This window comes from Corvus cornix, chromosome 3 (genome assembly GCF_000738735.6).
Source record: "Corvus cornix cornix isolate S_Up_H32 chromosome 3, ASM73873v5, whole genome shotgun sequence".
NCBI lineage: Eukaryota > Metazoa > Chordata > Aves > Passeriformes > Corvidae > Corvus > Corvus cornix.
Window position 1 is genome coordinate 86497649 of NC_047056.1, and position 21816 is coordinate 86519464.

The following is a 21816-nucleotide window of genomic DNA, read 5'->3' on the forward strand; positions in this document are numbered from 1 at the left end:
GACTGGAGCAGCTGCTGGGAATGACACATCAACCCCCTCCTCGCTAATACTGCAATGCCTTCATCCCCAGGAGCCGAGACTGGGTGCAGCAACAGCCACTGGCCCCTTCACAGAGCTTCCCAGGAGGTTAAACCAGCATGTCCTGCCTGCGCAGTGCCTCGCCTTTCCAGGCATCTCAGGCAGAGGGTTCACCCTAAGGAATTGCATTTGCTCTTGGTTTGTTTGTAGGTTGCTGAGGTCTGGCCCAGGGACCAGGTATCCTGAACATGGTAAATCTCTTGGTCTTTTGGTCAGGTTGCCTGCATGCCTTTGGAAATGTTTTCCTTGCAAAGTCGAGGGATCATATCAAGAAGGCCAAGGTTTTGCAGTTGGGTGGTTGCTGTAAAGAGGTGGTGAGGGGAAGAGTGATTCCTGGCTCACCACCTGTGGGCATTACTGTAAATGGGGCCTTAGAACAGACGGATCCTACTTGTGAGGAGTTTCAACAGTGCTCAGCAGAACTATATGCTGTAGGTTAGGCCCGTTTAGAAATGAAAATGCAGCCTTCCCTGCTTTGAGGGAGTGTGCATCTTCTCCAGCCCTTTCGCCTCATCTAGAGGAGAGCCAGAGTGGAGAGCAACTCACCACTGTGAGTGTTAAGGAGAGCTGGCAGCAGGACTTACACACTGGCATGGCATTCAGCCCCCCCTCCAAGAAGCACCTACCTTCTTTTGGCGGCCGCTTGGCTTCTCTGGTGAGATTGCAGACCTGGGTGGTTTGCAGCTCCTGGGTCAGGCAGCCTTCCGTCTGCTCGTTGAGGGGCAGCACCACGTTATTGAGCAACACCAGGGACTGGTCGTCTATTCCCCACTCTCCCAAATGCTGAGGGCAGGTGCATTTTGTATACATGATCCCACAGGACTCGGTTCTCCCATTTTCGGATTTCAAGCAGCTCTCCAACCAAGTGCATAACACATGGCACCCAAACTGGCTTGGGCTCACCTTGTTCAACACCAAAAACTCAAAGAAGGATTTTTGGTCTTCTTCTTTTTTGTGTAATCCTGGGAGGTTGATAGGATAGACACGACGTATCTGAATAAAATTCTTATCATACTGCAGAAATACAAAAGCATTCTTGGAATTGCAGAGCTGCATTATAGAATGGTTATTTTTTAAAAGATCCTTTATTTTTTCATGAGAAAAATGATCAAACTGATAAGCCAAGAGGGAAAAGTTGGAGCAGCTGAAGTCCTTTTTGGAAAATTTCAGGTAAATACTATATTTGGTTGGATCTGGATTTTCCAGCGTCCAAGTGCAGTTTGTGAAGTTTTTAGGAAACATTTCACTTACAGAATACGATCCATAAATGACCCCCTTCACCAACGTGGAACACCAGAAGTCTTGGGCAGCATTAAATCCAAACATAACCAGTAGATAGGTGGAAAATATATAAATCAGCAAATTACGAACAGCCTTCATCCTATGTCATTTGGCCTGCAGGAGATGAAATGAAATAAAAATGCAAGTAGAATTCTTCACGCATAGAAAACCAAACTCCTTACAATTTTCGAGCCAGCTGTTTTCAAGCTTGCAGTTAGAGCCCCTTTCAGAAAGAAGGGCAGGTAATTTTTATTTTATAACGCAAGGGCCGGGGTTGCCGCTGTGTGCACAGCGCCATCACGTGGCCATCGCCACAGACACGTCCTCCACAGACAAATTAAAACTCAACATCTATTAGATTATTAATAGGAATGTCCTCTCCTCTCTAGGATTTAGTCATCATGGCGTGGACTAGACTGCTCAACTTAAGTAAAAACCTATATGCCTTACCTGACAGAAGAAGAGAAGAGAAATTTATTTATTAATTTATTCAAAAAGTAAATAAGTCATCTGCTGTAGTTATGTATGTACATATACAATATGCACATGCAGAATTCCACCAGAATAGAACAAGAAAGCTGGTAGAATTTGTTGTTACATATTATTTTTCTCTTAAGTCTGAGAAATAACTGAATTATTATAGCTATAATTTAAAAATGCACCAATTACTATTTGTTACAGATGGAACATTATCTCCCATATGTCTACATGTCTTCACCCTGGCTGCCTGGTACACAGAGGTCTCTAAAAAGGCAGCAAATACTGAGATTAATGTATTAATAAAATTTTGACACTACTGAAGAAAGAAACAAAGACGGATGAAACTACTGCTGGTCTAACATGACCACTAAATGCCAGCTTTTTAAGATAATAATTTCAATGTGCTTCAGCCTCTAAGGATATACAAAATGGATCACAGAATTAGTATTACAATCAGTAGCTCTATATAACTGGCTGTGCTACAGCAGGATCTCTGCACCTATTGGACTGCACTTGCCCTCTTATTACGAATATCTTGTACTGTCTGATTAGCTCCTGTGTTTTGCAGCCATGCACTTGAACAATGCAAGAAAATAATACATTTTCTCCACTAGTATCTCCAAATAAAGCTGTTTTACTGCACCTGCCAACCCTCACAGTCTCCACATGCTCTGTTCTTTTAACAGTGGCCTAGGTTAGTACAGCAAACCTGAGTTATATTTACCTCTGTAATGATATCCAAAAATTTCGGATTGAAGGTTTTCAGCATTAACCTTTGAAAAGTTGCTTATCTCTTACAAATGAGTAGCTTTTCACCTTCTGCTCTTAAATGCAAGCAGAAGGAAGTGATACCAACCTAATTTCAAAACTCTCTAGATTGCAGTCTCTTCCACTGTTGCTCTGTAAGGCACCGTTACTGAGTTTTGATGTGTGTCTTTGCCTAGCTTTTCATCTCCTCACCAAACAGCAAGGCATCTTCTGGTTCCCATTGCATAACACACAGCAAGTCACTGGATTAAGCTCCCTTGAAGAGATTTCCGTATCTCCTAGATTATAATGCAAATTCTGAATCCTGAAATGGGCAAAAAGCAGCACCAACTCTAACCCTCTTTATAGCAGAGGTTTAAAAAAAAAAAAAAGCAGAGCTGCTGCTGGGTCTATCCACATGGTCAGATTTTCTCCTTTCTGAGCATCCGTCTCAATGAATAAAATGGTTCTCCTTCTCCAAACAGGGCTAGTACAGCACTTAAGGTTTTAAAAAAGAGAAACTTATTGGGAATTCTGGAAACAATTTCCCCTTTGCTGAAGCACTTTGCAGGCAATGCAGTTCTGCGCAGTGTTATTCAGGATGGTGTAGGCGTTGAAAGCCAATGTGACAATAAGTGTCTAAATTAAGAATTCCACCCATGAAAAAGGATTAATTTTATAATCTGGAAAGTAGAAAGGGAGCTTATTTGCTTTTCTGTTTGAAAAGGAAAAAAAGCCTCTGACTTTTTCCCTTCTATGTAATATCTGCACTAGAAAAATAAAGACCTCTGCAGTGTCAGGCTGTTTTCTATGAAGAAATGCAATCAAATAGCCCTCATTTTAGTTGTGCATTTGTTCATGCAAGGCTATTGAAAAAGAGCACTGTCTTAATCCCTCTCTCCCTGTGTGCATTACACACGCACACATGCACACACACACGACTTGAGTGTGCCGGCAGCATTCAGTTAGTTTGCAGCATTGCTAGATGTAGAGTGAACCTGCTCGCTGAAAGGATAAAGACACTCACATTAAAAAGATCTTTCTTTTCCATGAAGGAGGGAGTTAAAGAATGGCCACAGAGGCTTAAGGTTCCCCATTTGGGAAGGGAGAGAATACTCTTCTGCCGAAAAGAAACGGGCATTTAGTTTGGATATTCCCCGAACTGATTTTCTAGGTGACACTGTAGTTTAGCCGAACATAGACGGCGCCATCACTCCATTTATTTTTTTTTCCCCCAGCAGAAGACCCACTGACTTCTCTTATTTTAACTTCCTATTAACCTAACAATTCCCCCCACCCCCCATACAAATTACCCCAATCGTGCACAAACCTCAGGTTTTCTCGGTCTCGCTGGAAATTACTCTCAGGGAAGCAGACCTTTCGCAAGACGGACTTCTCTAACTTTTAAACTGCAGCGCTGAAGTAAATGCGGAGATCATTTCGTATGTGCTGTCTCTCTATCCTTCAGCAACAGCCTGTCCCCCTCCTCCGCCGCCTCCTCCCCGGAATCCCAAGCTAAAAGCTCTCCAGTCGTAATCCCTGGAAACGGGAAATGGAAATGCCCCGGGCACCCTTACCTTCCACTCCGAAAGCTGTCAGGCTATTTCTCTAGAACACTAGCACCACAGGCACACGTCCCAACAACAGTGATGGAGAGATTCCCCTTCTGACGGAAGCACTGTTTCCCATTTTTCCCGGCTCAGGTTCAAAACCAAGATTTTAAAAAGCAGCAGAAGATAAAAAACGCAGCGAGAAAACCCCCGCACGCCACAAGCACACCCCACCGAGGGAAAAAAATCAGCTTTGGCTCCGGATCCACCAAATCCAACCACATGAAGGGAAAGAAAACAGAAAAAACCCCAAAAGCAAAACAGGAAAAAAAAAAAACCAAAAAAACAACCACCTCAAACCAGCGAGACTGCAGGGGGAAAAAAATGGAAGTGGCTGAGCAAGCGAAGGTTGTTTCGGTTTTTTTTTTTTTTGGTTGGCTTTTTTTTTTTTTTTTTTTTACTTGGAAACAAAGTCTCGGCACAGCAGCCCGATGCACGGCGAGGCCAGGCAGTCGACGGTCTGAGAGAAGGACTAAGGCGCTAGTGCGGATTTGTTGGTGGGTTTTGTTGTTGTTGTTGTTACTAATAGACTTATTCCTCCTTCCTCCCTCCTCCTCCCCCCTCAGGCACTAATGGCCGGACAGCGGCGGGGGGGTCCTTGGCTGCCGATGTCGGGGAGCGGTGCGAACGCCGGGCGCGCAGGGAGTACGGCGGGAGCGGGAGCGCGTCTGTGCCGCTGCGTGTGGCTCTGGCTGTGCGTGCGCGCGCGCCCGCCTGCGCGCCCGCGCGCGCGGAGCCCGCCCGCCTCCGTGGGAGCCGCGCCGCGAGTGCGCGCATGTGCGCGCCCCCGCGCGCGCCCAACCCCGCGCGCCCCCGGCCGCCCGCTGGGAGGGGGGCGTCTGCGCGCGCGCGCCTGGGCCCCGCTCCGCGCGTGTGCGCGGCGCCCCCCGGCGCCGGCAGGCGCGCCCGCGGTGCGGTGCGCGCGCTACGGCGGCTCGGCGCCCAGCGCGTCCCAGAAACGCCGCTCGCTGCGCCCGGGAGGTTTTCCTGGCCGCCGTTCCCAGCGCTGGGGCCGGCTGCGCCCCGGCGTCAGAAAAACCCGCGGGCGAGGAGCGAGGGAAACGGGGACGCCGGGGCGGGAAGCTCGCACTTGATCTCCTTCCTCTTGTTTTTTGTTCTAAAGCGCAACCTCCCCCTCGCCGCAGCCCTAGGAGCTGTCGGCTCGGCCCCGCGATGCAGATTAACTGATACGGGGCTCCCGGATAAACCCTCTCAAACTGCCGCCCGCCTCTGACTAGAAACAATAGCAATTTTCTCAGCGCGGCTGCAATTAACGCCGTGTTTGGTCCCTGCCAGAGATAAGGCTGTGCCCGAGCGCGGCCGCATCCATTCCCTCGGCTGCCGGCGGCTGCCGCCTTCGCACGGGGAAGGATGGAGACCTGATGGGGCTCAGCCGGCGCGGTGCCCACTGCGGGAGCGACGCTGCCCCGGCTGAGAGCGGAGTTTGCGAGGCGACAGCGGCTGAAGCGGCACCGTCAGCAGCGGGTGGGGTCAGACGGGGGAGGTTCATGAAAGCTTTGCCACAAGCAAGGCACCCCCCCTTTTTCTTTTTATTTTTTGTTTTAAATTTTGCTACAGCTGGGTATGGTTGGGTATGCTTTTTCTCCCTCCCCTCCCGCTGTGTCACTCCTGCTCCCCAGGGCGGGTTGGGTTGTCCTCTGGCTCTTCCCGCTGGCGTGAGATATCGGGGCAGCCTGCACGACAACAGATATCCAGTGTGAAAATTAGGAGATGACATTTTAATAAATGCTGCTGTCAGTCAGCAGCTCTCAGCCTGGCTGCCGTGCGCTCCCACTGCTGCCATTCTGCAGACAGTACAAGGCCCTGCTGAGGTCGTGGGGCAATACAGCCCCTCCATGCCTTCAAAGTTCATATTAAACATGGCTGTGTGGTTTCCAACACGACCTCCCACCCCGATTAAATGAAAATTTAAATTTCTGGGCAACATCCAAACCAATCAGTCCTTAAAGCAAACAGTTTTCTCCCCTATAGTCCTGTTCTAGCTCCTGCAAGGTTTGAATTCCAGTAATACAGAGCTTTTATGATTACAATTACACGCTGCACAAATTCTGATCAGAGGTATTGCTGGTCACAAACCACTTTTGACCACAGTAAACCAAAACACGGTTATAGCTTTTTACTGTATTTTCCATAGGTATAAGCTGTAAACCACATCCCTGCTAGCTTTTACACTCATAAATACTTTATATCCCTGTTGTCAAAATAAAACAAAAAATATCTACCCAAACCAAGGAAAATGTGAGAGATGTGCAGGATCTATGCCCAGCAAAATTGCAATGCAATGAAAACGGAACTGTTACTGGCTTAGAGATAATCGTATTCTCTCACATTTGGTGACATTCCATACTATCTGTGGGTGATCATCATGGTGCTTAAAATACTTCAAGGGAAGTTTGGTTCATTGACAGGGTGATATGAGTAGAACAAGCCAAAGGTGTACCTACAATGCAGTATTTTAAAATCTTTTTAATTTCCTTTACATTAACCGAAGAACTCTAAGGTAAGTCATGAGACAACTTGAATGAACTCTTTTACCTGTTTTCTATGGCCTTAGCAAGTTATAGCTCCTTTAATTGTGAGTGGAAATGAAAAAATAATGAATACACAATGTATGTAAGCACTTGTCTTTAGACATCTCCTAGGTGTTCCAAGCCACTGGTTAACTTGAATTTTTAGATTTTGTGAAGACATGGCAATGCTGGAGAGGAATCTGAGAGGGAATACTCCTTAACCTCTTGTCCACAAACTGAAGGAAAGGGTGGACATTGCACAAGTCATGCTTAGGTTGACTGTGACAGCTGAGGAGCAGAGGGGTGGGAAGCAATGGGACAGGGTAGAGATGGGATGGCAGCACAGAGAATTCTGAAGATTTCTTTACAAGATTTGCTGCAATTCGACTGGAACAATTCAGGTTTTAATGACTGGAACTAAAATAAGCCTTACCATTTTTCTGAGTACACAGGTATCTACAATCCACTTGCAGGTGTCTTTCTACTTGAATTGAGGCCAATTTGAGAATAATTTTATTTGCCAGGTAGGTGTCATGCAGCATTTTAGATAAAAGAAAAACCTCGTATTTTGATAGTCTAGAAGTGAGAATCAGGATGTGTTTAAGTCTTCAAAATAGAAATAAGTAGAAATGTGACAATATGTTTGTTTAATTTGGGCGTGCTCACTTGATCACTTGTGTTTGGAATGGCCCTATTTTGTGTGTGCATTTATTCCTAAGCTGCAGTCTGAAGGGCAGGGATAAAGTGAACCTATGCACATAATTGGAAATATTGAGTAGATCAATCTTGTTTGAGTACCTCTGTTAAAACCTAGGAATAATGTATTAATGCAATCCCACACTGTTTCATGGGAGGGCTTTCAGCCCTGCATGGTACACGTGGTGCCATCTGTACTACAAAGAAAGTATCAAGGCACTGAAAGAAGTGTTATGTCGCTCAGTAGTAGTGTTGTAGGGATAGGCACAACATCGTGAATGCTAAATTTATAGTGCTGCTTTCTAGACTCAATGCAATTGTTTCAGCAAGGTTGGACTTGATCCAAACTAGGAAAGAGGGAGGAAAGTAATGTTTTTAAGTAATTTCTGTATTAATGAGAAAAATGAGGCTTACCCAATTTAATATGTTGGACGGAATAAATTAAAGGGCTTGTTTAGTTGCTTTTTTCCCCCCAAATCTGCAGAAGCACTTCAAGATCTTTGGTATCTTGGTGACACCAGCTAGAGGATTTCAGTCCAGATTTTAGTGAACATAGCACAAAATTCAACACAGTTGGAATTGAAGTGATCACTGACAGGTTTTGGTGCAGATTTGGAAAGGAAGGCCACAGTTTAAAGCAAGTGGCTTTGGAGAATGGACTGTTCTCTTGATCAATCACCAGTTACCTTTAGGGGGACTCTTTTCAAGTAAAGGTCACTGTTGCAGCCTGCAGTGTCACTCCTTTGGGAAAATAAGACAGTCTGTCTCCAATATTGAAGGCACACATTTTAAAAAAAGATCTTAGAATTGTTTTCAAGAAAGACTTTATTCTTAATTATTATTATTATTAATCATCATCATCATCATCGTGTTTAACTGATCCCAGAGTTACTCTTAGATGTGTCCTTCTATGTACACAAGAAAGGAAACTTGTTATAGACTGAATTTACAGGTAAGAGTTGAAGGATAGTTTCACTGAGCCTTTTGGCTTATGTAGAACTGCTACTGGTCTGTTTCCCACATCCCACTTTTCTCAGATATGCAAGGCCCTTCAAAATCCCCTTCGGCAAGAATAGACTTTCTACTTTCTACTCTGCATTACATATACTTCTGCAGAATACCAAGCTGTATTTCCCTGCTCCAAGTCCAGGAAAATGTTAAATCCAAAGCAGGTGTGACCATTTCAAGAGACATATTATTTAATTTAGTGTGAAGCAGAGAAATAAAATGCATGATGCTGGCCATATTACAGATATTATAAAAGTCACTAAATACCTGAATATGAAGAGAAGAAAAATATTTTGTTGTTCTAACAGGTTGAGAGCAAGTGTAAATTGGAAATAAGTTGATGGATTTGTACATGTCTTCTGGTCCAGGAGGTTACGAACCATTAAGAAACAGCACATTTCTCTATTAATTTCAGATTCTAAGTGAATTTCACCAGTATTAGTTTTCTCTCTGTTGTTTAGATGGAAGATTAATTTAATAAATAATGGATTATGTTCTGCCTTTTCAATTTTAAATATACTTTGAAAGATTATATGATTCTAATCAATTTTATTAGAGAAATGATTCATTTATTGATAAATAGCTAATTAGTAATGCAGCACCAGTAGATGGTGCTCAAGAATATGTAGCATAGCTGGGGGCATAAGTGAATAAAAAGTTCTATTTTGAAATTGAAAAATTTCAGCAAAAATACTAATTTACTTCTGGGAAGTTGATTTTTTCATCAATAATGGCACCTTCCAAATGCAATCAAACCTTTGGTTGGTTGACAGTTTTCAAGTTGAAAAGTCAGTGATTTTTTTGCTTGTTTGTTCTCGTTCTTTGTGTGACTTCTTCAGCAAAGGTTTTAACAAGTAATTTTAAATTCTACTACTAGCTTTAAGTATTTTGACGTTGTCATTCAATCCAATAAATTCAATAATTGGGCTAGAAGCAGTGAAATTCATGCAATAGGTGACACTAAGAGTATGGGCAGAAGGGGTCTGAATCGCATGTAAGGCCTGTACAGCATCCTGCCACTGATGGTGGCTCTTCAAGACTCCTGAGGAAGGTGCAGAAAACTCAGAACACAACGCTTTTTGACAATCTGACTTAAAAAAATCTCACCTAGTCTCCAGTATGCAGAGATCTATTTAAGTCTCCAAATATGTTTAAGTTCCCCTGCAATACTTGTTTAGCTAGTTTAACTCCATACATTCTTGTTTTGCACGTAAGCACCTAATTGTTTTCAGTATTATATTTTTTTCTATCTCAACATTATCAAATGATGAGTCCCACAGCATAAATACTAAGTGAAAACTGATGTTCTGTTAAATTTGCTACCTTTTGATTATGTGTCTCTATATTCTTGTATTAAGGCAGGGAGAAGTGAGATTCTGGCTTACTTCTAGCAGTTATGTCACATATTTTTGCCATGCATCTATTTAATATCCTTTTAAGATATTCCAATCTGTTTCCACAAAACCCTGTTTCCATAATTCTTGTCACTTTTCTCTTAAACACCCCATAGTTTTCTGATACCTTTCTAAGATGTAGAAACAGCACTGCAGACAGCAGTTCAGATCAGGCTGCACCTCTCATTTTTATAACATTGTTTTTCTTTATCATCTCTTCTTGATTCATTTTATTATCTTCCTTCTTCTGAGAGCTGCTACACTGAACAGAGGTTTTCAGTTTGCTGTCCATGTCTGTTCTTTTTATCAGTCTCCTGTGAGAAACTTTCTCAAGCAAGTTTAAATGAATTATGTGTATTGGTTCTCCTTTGACCACTTCAGTAGTTTACTGATGTGTTGAAAACGTTCTAGCAGATGAGTGAGGTATCATCTTCCTTTGCACAGATCTATCATCTCATGGTCTTGTGAGTGTTTTCTTATTTTTTTTTTAAATTTTCTAGGTACAGATGTAAGATTTATGAATCTTTGATTCCCTGAATCATTCTAAACTCCTTTTATGATATGTGTGAAACATTTGCTGTTCTCTAACCTTCCAGTAAAGGAGTTGTTTTTCAATTAGAGATTGCATAGCTCAACTGCTTGTTCAGGATTTTCAGTCTTGATGGCTTTCTGCTTTTCAAATGATTGATTTGTTCCAGCACCTCTTCATCTGATAGTACCTAATTTTTATTACCCAAGAGTAGATATCTGTCTAACATCCTCTATTGTGAAGACTGATGCAAATAATTCTTCTGTGTTCCTAGACACGTCCTTCTCCTCCTTAATTGCTGTCTTTATTCTCTGAAATTCCCAGAAGACATAGTAACTCTTAAAACACTTTCTTGTTTTTGATATATGTAAGGGGGCTCTTTTAATTTGTTTTTATATTTTTAACTGTATGCTTTTATGAGTTACCTTTGCTATCCACTTTTTTCCTTTTTACCTCTTTGCCATTACAGTCTATAATCATTTCCCTCATTTCCTGAAAGCTGCCTTTTCAGATTATGACAATTCCCTGCTCAAGTAGCATCTCAAATCCTTTTCATTTCACTCCACTGGTTTGCAACTTACCTTTCTTGTTTATCTCCTCCCCTCCCCCATCTGTGCATTTATCAATGGAAATATTATTGGTTTTGGAAGGAACACAAATGCCACATTTCAGCTAACATGCATCCTATTGAAGGCCTCTGTCCAAAGGGTAGTGTTGTGGCATTTTTTATATATCTTATGTCTTGTTAGATGCATTTAACCTCATTATTTTATGACCACTTTACATATTAGTTTGGATATTCTTAATCCTTGACTTCTTTCTGCTTATTGTGATTGAAGTATAAAAATATGTCCAAACTGTTTTAATAAGAGTGTCCTGTTTATCAAGCTGAGCTCATTGATTTAAGGCTGTGTTAATGTCTTTCAAGGTGACATTCATTTCTCAGAATAGTTTTCTTTCTATTATGTGCTGTTTCAAGAACTAACTTCCTATAGTTCTGAGAAACTGTATTTTTAATCTTTCCCGTTTACACATCTGTTTTGTTTCTAATTGGGTTGAATAAAATTTATTATTATCCTGTTTTGTTGCATAGTCTTGCTTTTTTTTTCTTTTTCTGTGCTGCACCCCTAGTATCTTAGTTTTGACTTGCATTTTTCGACATGTGTCCTTCTGTGCCCTGGGTTTCCATTCTCAAGTACAGCCCTCTTCACTTAGAGGATTTTTCACACTCTTTATTGAATCTTTTACGTACAAAGCAAAAGTCCTCACAGAACTGATTCATTCTGTTATTCTGGGGGAGTTTACAAAGCATTGTAGGTTCTTTAAAAATTATTTGTTTAAATATTTATCCCGTAATTTTCTTATGTTACTACACTTCCATTGTGACAATAACATAAAGCCTTCTTCTACTGGAAAGCCTTCTATTTCACTTATTTTGCTTTTAATTTGTAATTTTGCATAAACACTTGAAGTTCTTTATTTTTACCAGATGTCATTCTATGGCACATTTCCTGGATTTGTGCTTCTTTGGTTGCATTTTAAATGGATACTCAGAGGTATTTGTATACTTCTTCTACAAGTAGCACTTTCAGATGACTTGGTGTTCTTTGCCTCTGTTTATTAGGTGTTTGGAAAAAAATTCTAGCCTTTCAAACTATGAAATCAATATTTTCAATATGTTATGTCTTGCATATATAATTGCTGTCATTTGATAACAAACTTGTTGCTATTTCATGTATGCACATAGTCTGGTGGTGAGATTCTAACTGTTTGTACTGGTGTATGACTATAAAGTTCTGAGAAACTCATTGCAGTCCCTACATGTGGGCTGTATAATAAACTTCAAAAAATTAACTGGAGAATATTTATGCAAAGATGAAAATAAAAATAAGGCCACAGTTTTCATGTTAATTATCTAAATGCACTGAAATCCTCTTTATACTGGGAGGAGTACAAATATTTTAAAAATGCGCTTTCATCTCTGATGTTATTAATGTGCTCTAAAATATTGCCTAGTCATTAATCAAATTGAACTGTGATAAATACAGAAAAACCCACAAACCCTGTGTCATTTTGGCTTGTTCTACTAAAAGGAACAAAATTCAGTGTTAATACTGAATCCATCTTTAATGCCCTTCATTTTGCTTATATAGTCTAGAGAAGAGTGATTTTATGTACTTTGTGTGTCATTAACATCACTAATCACAAAGAGCAGTGTTAAAAGATGATGTCTTGTGTTGAGTTTTTTCTTGCATTAGTGAAAATGAAGGACTGATAAACCTGTCTGGAGTTTAACTTTCTGCTGTAAGAGTTTAGTGTTTCAAATGGTTGTAGTTTAACCCCAGCCGGCTGCTAAGCCCCACATAACCACTCACTCACTCCAGCCTCAGTCATGTTGGGGAAAGAATCAGAAGAGTAAAAGTGAGAAAGCCCATGGGTTGAGATAATGATGGCTTAATAGATAAAGCAAAGTCTGTGCGTGCAAGGAAAGCAAAACCAAGAATTCATTCACTACTTGCCATGGGCAGGCAGGTGTTCAGCCACATCCAGCAAAGCAGGGCTCCATTAGGTGTAATGGTTGTTTGGAAAGATAAATGCCGTCACTTCAAATGTTTCCCCTTTCTCCTACTTGCCCCAATGTTATTTACTGAGCACGATACCATATGGTATGGAATGTCCCTTTGGTCAGTTGGGGTCAGCTGTTCCAGAAGTGTCCCCTCAGCTCCTTGAGCACCCCCAGCCTCCTTTCTGATGGAGTGGGGTGAGGAGCAGAAAAGGCCTTTGCTGTGTGCAAGCACTGCCCATCAGTAATGAAAACATATCTGTGTTATCAGCACTGTTTAAAGCACAAATCCAAAACACAGCTGAACACTTTACTCCTAAGAAGAAAATTAATTCTACCCCAACCAGACCTAGCACAGAACTGCACAAATTATGCTGCTTGTTCCTTCAGTTGTGATCTGTTTTAAGATGTTGATCAAGATACCCATATAGAATTTTGTTTAAATAAGTTCTTAGTGGAAGACTTGGGTTCAAATTCCTTTTTTGAGCATTTGAAACGTGAATTTTTTCCTTCTTATAACTTTCTAAGCCAGCAAAAAGGATAGCAGCATTTCTTTAAGGCTAACAACAGTTTTTGTTATTCCTCTTAGGCCTCATACAGGAATACCCAGTCCACAGTGTTTATTCAGCACAAAACACGGAGAGAATTTTCTAAATTAGGATCCAAATCCAAGTGCCTCTTTAGTCTCTTACGTCTCTGGTTCTAGTGAGGGGAAGTGCAAAGGGTGTGGTGGCACCCTTACTGCTTTACTGCCGCTGACAAAGTATGGCCTGCCCATCTCTTTAAAATAAAATTTCCGTGAATTTGAAGGGAGGGGAGGGGAGGGTTCATAACTGTGTATCCTGAGCATCCGGAACTGGTAGTTTGAAATGAATTTTTGGGAGGTTTCAAGCAGATCCTTTGTAGCAGCATCCCCAGTTATCTGGGGCTTTAAGTTGCCCCTCACTAAGAATGGTGTCTTCCTGAGGCATATAGCTCTTCCCAAGAAACTTAGTGTAGCAAAAAGGTGCATCCTAGCTCAGGCTTCCAAATTCCATGCTAAGGAACAGGAATTGAAGTCTCAGCATAGTCCTCCTCCCCTGCATGCTTGTTCGATCCAAACACATACATTTTTATAAAACGTAAATTAATATGATGAGTGTTTACTGATGGTGTTTTCTCAAATACCCAAGATTTCCATGGAAAGGCCATTCAAGGATTAGCTGAGTTAATCAGGAAGCTTCACCCTGGGTAGGAAAAAAGGACTTGTTATGAGACTGTGGTACTACAGGGTCAAGATTGTCAAGGAGAAACAGGCTGGGGACTGATCATTCACTATCTAGCAAAAGGAACAGCAGGCATCATAAAAGCTGGAAGGATTCATGCTCAAAACAGAAGAGGTGATTCTCATGCAACAAGTAACTGACCTTTGAAACTCCTTGCCAAAGGATGTTGTAGATGATAAAAAATAAATAAAATATAAATTTTCATGGACTCAGGGGCAAACTGGACAATCATATGAAAGAGAAATCCAGTGATGGTGGTGGTGAGGGGGTTGTCAGTAAGTGTGCAAAATTATCAATTACTTCAGGAATTCCCCCATGCTGAAAAAAATTAGAAGTTGGGAATGTATTAGGGGAGAATCTTGCTCCTCCTTCAGCATTTATAGTTGATTCTGAAACAGAATGGGGGGCTGGATAAAACTAATTTGGGCTAGTATGACTGTTTTCATCTTCACTCTTTTTGGATATTTTAATACTGACAGAGAGGTAGATTTTCAGAGGTGCAGATTGGTTGGTTGGAATTGGTTGAAACTTGGAATCAAGCTCTGAACATTATTGTTCAAAATGTCAGGACTTCTATTTCAGTTTTAAAACATTGGCTGAGTGCTCACATTTAAAGTGAGTGCTCACATTTAAAAATTTGAGGATATAGTCCAGATTCAGATCAAGCTGAGACCCAGGGAGGACATTCTTGAGGTCTTTTTTCTCTATCTAAACACCATTAGTTTTGTAAACACAGCATATCATTATCTGCAATTCCCCATGTCTTAAAGGAGGAAGAAGCTATGTCCTATTCTAAAATTGTCCAGTATCTAAAATTTGATTGAATGGGCAAGGCTTAGCTTAAGCAAAACAAATGTTTTCAAATTGGGAATAAATTACATACTTTATAGTTTTGGAAGAGAGTTCTTGGGAGAAGAAAAAAAATACGCTCTCTTGACCAAATCTCTTCCTTGGCTGCATGGTCAGCATCCAGAGTAAATTGTTTAATTGAAGCAGTTTGTTTAAAAGTTTATGTATATGTCAGACACACTTCTGACATCATATTGTAAAAAAATATTAAAATACCTGAAAAAGAGGAAACATCACACAGTAACAGCTGAAGGCATGAATGTCAAATGCTGCTTACTGACATGGCAAGGACTTCTCATATGACTGTCAGTATGGGGTTCGTGGCCCACAGTTCTGCAAGGAGGTGCTGTGAAGCTCAACTGCTTGGGAATGATACATGTGAATGTATCATTCAAATTTTAAGAAATGCAGTTTTTTGGATGTGTTTAAATATGTGTTTCAGGTCATTGTATTAGTCTTCTGGCACGGAGTTTTAGAGAAATAGCTGAGTTTACTTAATATTCTAAAGAAATGTAAAACCTGAGTTAGAGAGTTGTATGTCGGCAGTAGCTCAGCTCATATCAATGGCCTTGTATCAGTGTAAAACATACGTGAGTATAGAATCATGCTCTCAATATGTACTCTGGGCTCAAGAAGAGTGAGAGGAGAGGAACACATTTATATTACCAAAGAGCAAAATATTCTGTGACAGTGTGGGGTATTACTGTTAGGAGATGCAGGTGGCTGTCATCATTCTGAAGAGACACATTTTGACTACACTATACAAAATATGAGAGATTTCAAGAAAAGTCGTTCCCAAATTATCAGGCACAAGAAAAGAGTATTTGGAGGGTGGGGTTTTATTGCTGTTTTTAAAGATGAATAACTATGGGTGAGTGAGTGGAAGGAAATTACAGAGATGTACTAATTTATATAGCTATCTACCACTGAATCAAAAAGGGCAAATAAATAAAGGGAATTAACCCCAACACAGTATAGAGCATCTACACCAAATGTATTAGACCTGCTGCTAAGAGCCATAGGTTTTTGTCTTTCATAAATTCTGGCAATGCTCTTGGTCCTCTCCTGCCAATAGTGTCTCATTGCACTGAAATATTTTCCCCCTCTATTTCTTCCTTTCTTTCTCTCTTTTGCCTTTCTCCCTTCCTGTATGCACACTTCAATCTATTATTTCACAGTTGTTAATCAGTGAATCCTGGACCTTTTATTGAAGTGATATAACTAAAGATTTCTGGTGAATGATTTATTGTTCTGTTCTTGATGAACATTGCTGACTGTTATCACAGTAAATGTAAGTAGTGTCACTGAAGTCGGCAGATCTATGCTGAATTAATCAGTATGGATTCTGGTCCTGAGAGTCATAATTGATAAAGTCGTTTATGTGCTTGAAACAAATCCTGAATGGATGGCTCAGTATAGGTTCCTTAAAACTGGCTTAACTGTACATTTCATTAATTTTAGAGGGTATGACCTTCACGCAGAGCAACTCAGCTTCAAAATATGTTTGGTCTTGGTAAAGGTATTTATAATGTGATTATTCATAAACTTTATTTTTGCTTATTAGTATTATATTTTTTAGATTTTATATTTTGTGTATTAAATACCAGGCTTTTAAAAATAAGTAGGTTACCTTGCAGAAAGAAAGCCAAAAAATGGAGATAGTTTCAAACACTATGCTAAGCTGTATGTTCAAATGTGACACAGGGTTAAAAAAATCTGTAGCCTGTTTTCTGTAAAATGCTTAGATATGAACACATTTCTATTTTATACCCATTTTAAATATGTGAGAGAAAGAGACTGAGAAATATTTAATGATGAAACTACTGAAACATGATATTCAAATATACTGACAAAAAGCTGTTATAATCTCTTTTCTTCCTGTCTTTTATATGCTTCCACTGGCTTCTTCTCTCTTTGTATATTTAATACAATACTTTCATCCCATTTACACAGCCTTGCCTAATTTTTTTCTTATATAATTCTTGCACTCATTTTTCTCTCTCAACCATGTATTTCTATGTCTTTCTTCTCTTCTGTGCATTCAGTATTTCTTCTCTTGCTTCCCTTACTCCTGTGCTACTGGCTTCCTCTAAGCATCTACACTGTTAGAATATTTTCCATATTCTAATTTTACAATCTATTATTGCTCTTTGAATTAGATTAGAACAGTATTGTTTCAGCTATGTGAAAATACAGATAAAAGTTCAAGGATATTGTTTATTTAAACAGCAATTTTCTTAAGTTACCAAAAATATCTGACAGTGAAGAACAAGTCCTTCCTTGACTGTTCCTACAAGATGGAAGCATTTCTCAGTCCCTTTCTCCCCAGCATTCCTCAGAAGACTGGCCCATCAATGGAAGATGTGTTGTAATCCCTCTACCCAATTTTGGACAGACTGCACTGCTAAAATGTGGATAGATGGATGACATCTTAAATGTATATGTGTATATCTGGGCTGCTTATTCTCCTAGTGTGGTCAACAAACGGAAACAGGTGATTTTATAATGTTTTTCATTTAATCTTGCTGTGGATCCTAGAAGTAAGTTAGATAGTTGCTCTATTCCCTGTTCTGATATGTCTGAGGTTATGCGAGATAAACCTTATTCCTGCTATCTCTTATAGTGGGCTGGTAAAGTTAATTCTTTGTTTGACTTCCCAGTTTCTTTGGGTATCGCCTTCCCTGAATCTGTTTTTGTGTCTAATTTGAATGGAAGTCAGAACTTTTATAAAATTTCTCTTCTAGAGACCTGCCATTTGTAATAAGACATACTTGAGTTGTGCCTTTGAACCCATGGAGGAATGTCTCTGATGCAAGATCCAGTCCTTTCAGTCTGGGGCTGAGGACATATCCTCCCAACTCCTCGTAAGCCATCATAAGAATGTCCACATCTGTCTCCATGTCTTTTCCTTTTAGCAGCATAATTTTTCTGACCCTGTTTCCATCTTCACTTTCTACCCTGTATCTCTTGGGTTCTCAAGTGGCCCCACACCAAGTTGGACTAGGGCATCACTGCAGCAGTGGGGTCACTCTCATGCCCTCCTGCGAGATGCTGTCTGCATGTCTGAGGGCAGGCTGTGTTCGGACTCCTCCTGCCCCCAGGAAGCAGATGGATGCAGGCAGGGGGTTGCATGCCAGCTTCATGCCTGGCAGAAATGCAGAGGAGTGCTGAGGCTCACGCAGGATCTCTGTGTTGCTGCAGTGCTTGCAGCTCCCCTCCTCCAGCACAGCAATTGTGCATGGCTGAAAACCACCAGCCTGTACGTAGCTGCCATCAGCCACAGGCTTGGAACAGCAAAGGGAATTCCAGTCTGTGCTCTGGGATCCTCCATGCCTGGAAACTGCCACTACAGTCCTGCTTGTAAATAACCAAAAATCAAAAGTGTGGATAACTTACCACTAATTACATGTTTGGGAGGAGGAGTTCTTATGATTTAAAGTGAATCTTGACAAACATTCCTGAATTCAGGAGGTATGTGGCACACTTAAAGTCAGGAATTCACATACCCATTCATATGAAGGGTTCTGATACCCACCGTACCAACTATTGCTGTAGAAAGACTTGCAGGAGTCAATGTTGGGGGGGGTTTTTATTGATATTCTGTTAAAAACAGAGATGATATTCTGGGTTCTCCTCTCTGCTTGTCTTCGTTAATGCAGTGCTATTCTGCCTTTGTCTCCTTTCTTGAGTTACTGTCTTCCAACATGTCTTAACAAGTTTCTTTAAAGCTATGAACCCTTGGAGGCCAGGGACATGTCTTGTTAAAACTTAAGAAGTGGTATAGAAGCGATTTTTACCATGCTAGAACAAAATTTAAAAATAGACATGAGATATAATAAAACTCTGCACTCACATACGTGGCCACAGCTGGAAATGTCCACTTGAGAGCAGAACAAGGGGCACAGTCAGCAAAGGTCTGACTTGCTAACTATATATTTAATAATTAGTAATAATCTTCACAGTTTAAATGTAACTGATAGAACTTTGCTCTATGTTCATTTTTTTGTTTGTTTAAAAGGTTTGGTTTGTGATACAATAATGAGTACTTGTCTAAATTGCTTATTGATTAATTAACTCTTTATGATTCTGAATATACACATTTTCTTCAATCTGATCTTTATTATGCAAAACTCCATTGAGCAATTAATTTTAATGTAGTAACTGCTACTGAGAACTTAGAAATAAGGATGTAGGTGGCACGTCTTGTGAATTACCAACTGGCATTAATTATGAAGTTGAACTTTAGCACTAAAGTCCTACTACCTCTGTGGTTTTAATATAGAAACCATGTCTCTTATGAAAACATATTTTTTAAAATGTTCATATGGATTTTTCTTCCTGTTGTATTTCTGGACACAGGATGTTAGTTAGGAAACTTTAAAATTGTGGTTGGTGCAAAGAAAGAGGAATAGAGGCAAGTTTAATATATAAGAAATCTGAACTGTTTCTATAGGCTCAAAATGAAAAAAATTGTAAAGCTCAGTTATTAATCATATGCATTTTTTAAAAATAAAATTGCTAATTCTTCTACTATTAGGGGAACCTTCCACCAGACCGAGTTACTCAGAGCCCCATTTAGCCTGGCCTTGAACTCTTCCAGGGATGGGGAGTCCACAACTTCTCTAGTAAACCAGTTCCAGTGCCTCACCACCCTCTGAGTAAAGAATTTCTTCCTAACATCTAATCTAAGCCTGCCCTCTTTCAGTTTAGAACCATTGCCCCTTGTCATGTCACTGTCTGCTGTACAAAAAGTCACTCTCCCTCCTTTTTAAGCCCCCTTAGGTACTGGAAAGCCGTAATAAGGTCTTCCCAAGCCTTTTCTACTCCGTGCTGAATAACCCCAACTCTCTCAGCCTTTCCTTATAGGAAAGGTGTTCCAGTCCTGTAATCAACTTAATGTCTCTCCTCTGGAGTCGTTCCAACAGATCAACTACTTTCTTTTTCATTTTAAGGAAAGCATTTTCCCCATTTGTATGTTAACTTATTGTTCTGTAAGTTAAAACACTTGCTCACTTGCTTTTTATTCCAGCTGATTGGTAATAAGGTAAAAATAAATGTAAAATCTGAGAGTTTGGAATAAAGAGATGACTGTGAAACATACACAGTTTTTATGTTTCCTGACAAGTCAGATGGAGAAATAAGTGAAGAGGGAAACGGGCATGATTGCCTGAAATGAGAAGGGACATAAAGTAGTTCAAAAATATTTCACCTAAGCAGGTGTGTCAGAATTATTTTTCTCTCAACAGCATTTTGTCATTGAGAACATTGCACATTTAGCCCATGACACAAAATTCTAAGTATTGTCCTTCACTGTTTGACTTCACAGTTGCTGCTTGACGAAGCTATAGCAATGGACAAACAAATTGTTGACCATTGGATTAATTGAGTTCCTGTAGTGAAAGACATACAAGGAAAAACACCACAGGTGTCTTTAGTCAGAAATAAAAGTAAAGGAAATTGTTGTAGTGTATTTTATAGTAACAGTTTGTAATGCACTGATGAACACACAAACATTTTTAAAGAACTGAGTATAGTTACGTACAATTAAATTATCTGGAAAGCACTGGATTAGCAGTCTTGGCAACTACTAAATATTTACCCTACTCTGATCACAGCGATGTTTGACTTCTTAAGTATTCCGTGCAGCTGCAGATGCCCTGTCTTATTACAGTGTTCCTCTCTTTAGCATTTTCAAATGCAGTGCCAAAGATACCTGTGTAGGGCCTATGTACAGGAAAAAGAGGACCTTTCAGAAAACTCTGCAGCGCCAGGATTTTGGCTATTGGCCCCTCTTTCCCTGCCCTTTGATTTCAAAGAATCAACCAGGCCATCCTCCAGGACAATAGCCAGGTTCTTGTTCCAGACTTTTCCACCCTGGATGTTTCCATTGTTTATGTTTCTATAGCATGGAGGAAAAAAATGAAATATTCTTGGCTTTTCCTCAGCTTTATGTGTCTTCCATGTAAGATGACTCTAAGGAATGGGAATTGACAGGAATTGTCTTTGGACTGAAGAGTATCACAGTTAGTCTGCAACCCCCTGTATTGGTTAGTCAGTAGGTAACCTAGATGGATGTGGATTGCATTCTGCCTCAGGTACACATCTCAGATATGCACTTTTACAGATTTGTCTTGGACCAATGTCAAAGTGAAGTCCTGGGAGACCCAGACTCATAACGGGTGAGGAGCCAAGCTACAGGACGCACTGTGAAGTAAAAACCACAAATGTAGGAAAAGAACTTTAAGCATAGGGGAAGGACTTTTATTGTTTGCTTGTGCTTTTTTCCTTAAAGAAAGTAGGCAGCCCTGTGAAGTTTTCTTTTTGTGTAAAAACCTGAATGGACAAATCTTGTTTTGATTTGCAGCATTACCTTGAGGAAGAGATTAGTTTTGACGTCCTTTGGTTGATTCTCTATAAGCTTAGGGCCATATAATAGTTCTACAAATTAATTCAAAGGGTTTCTAGCAAGAAACCTGTCTCTTGATTATGTTGACTTTCTTCCAATCTTCATCTTCCCTGGTGACTTAGCAGTCCATGCTTGCTCCAGAGCTGAAGCTGGGTGAGTCGGTGGAGTCCTCTGAATGATGCCATGAGCAGCTGCTGTGAAGAGCCACAGGGCACTGAGCACTAGATCCCAGGAGCTCTTTGTCAGTTCTTTGGCCATGAGCTCCATGAGTCACAGTGAAGGTATTTCACTGTGCTATATTTCAAATCCCTTGGGGGAAAAAAAAAAGTAGTGTCCTAAACTGACACCATCAAGGAATGCCTTCATTTAAATCCTTTGC

General features: G+C 40.5%; 1 protein-coding gene and 1 long non-coding RNA gene across 12 annotated transcripts in view; one reads left to right on the forward strand and one right to left on the reverse strand.

Moving 5' to 3' along the window:
• ADGRB3 (adhesion G protein-coupled receptor B3) overlaps nt 1-4251 on the reverse strand; it is a 448905-nt gene extending 444654 nt beyond the window's left edge. For 8 of the 11 annotated variants that reach the window (XM_010405738.3, XM_010405732.3, XM_010405697.3 and 5 more), the window contains exons 1-2: nt 4164-4251; nt 705-1473 (exon numbers count right to left, since the gene is read on the reverse strand). In XM_010405738.3, coding sequence (XP_010404040.1) covers nt 705-1458 — 754 coding nt within the window. In that variant the 5' untranslated portion in view covers nt 1459-1473; nt 4164-4251. Of the gene's footprint in view, nt 1-704; nt 1474-2563; nt 2661-2695; nt 3136-3916; nt 4002-4163 lie in introns of those variants that run through there. The other 3 variants (XM_010405662.3, XM_010405680.3, XM_010405670.2) reach the window with 3 other exon arrangements.
• A 360-nt stretch (nt 4252-4611) lies between these two features.
• Nucleotides 4612-21816, forward strand: part of LOC104693225 — a 61244-nt gene continuing 44039 nt past the window's right edge. Inside the window, exon 1 of the long non-coding RNA XR_005604224.1 lies at nt 4612-4693. This is a non-coding gene — a long non-coding RNA (uncharacterized LOC104693225). The remainder of the gene's footprint in view (nt 4694-21816) is intronic.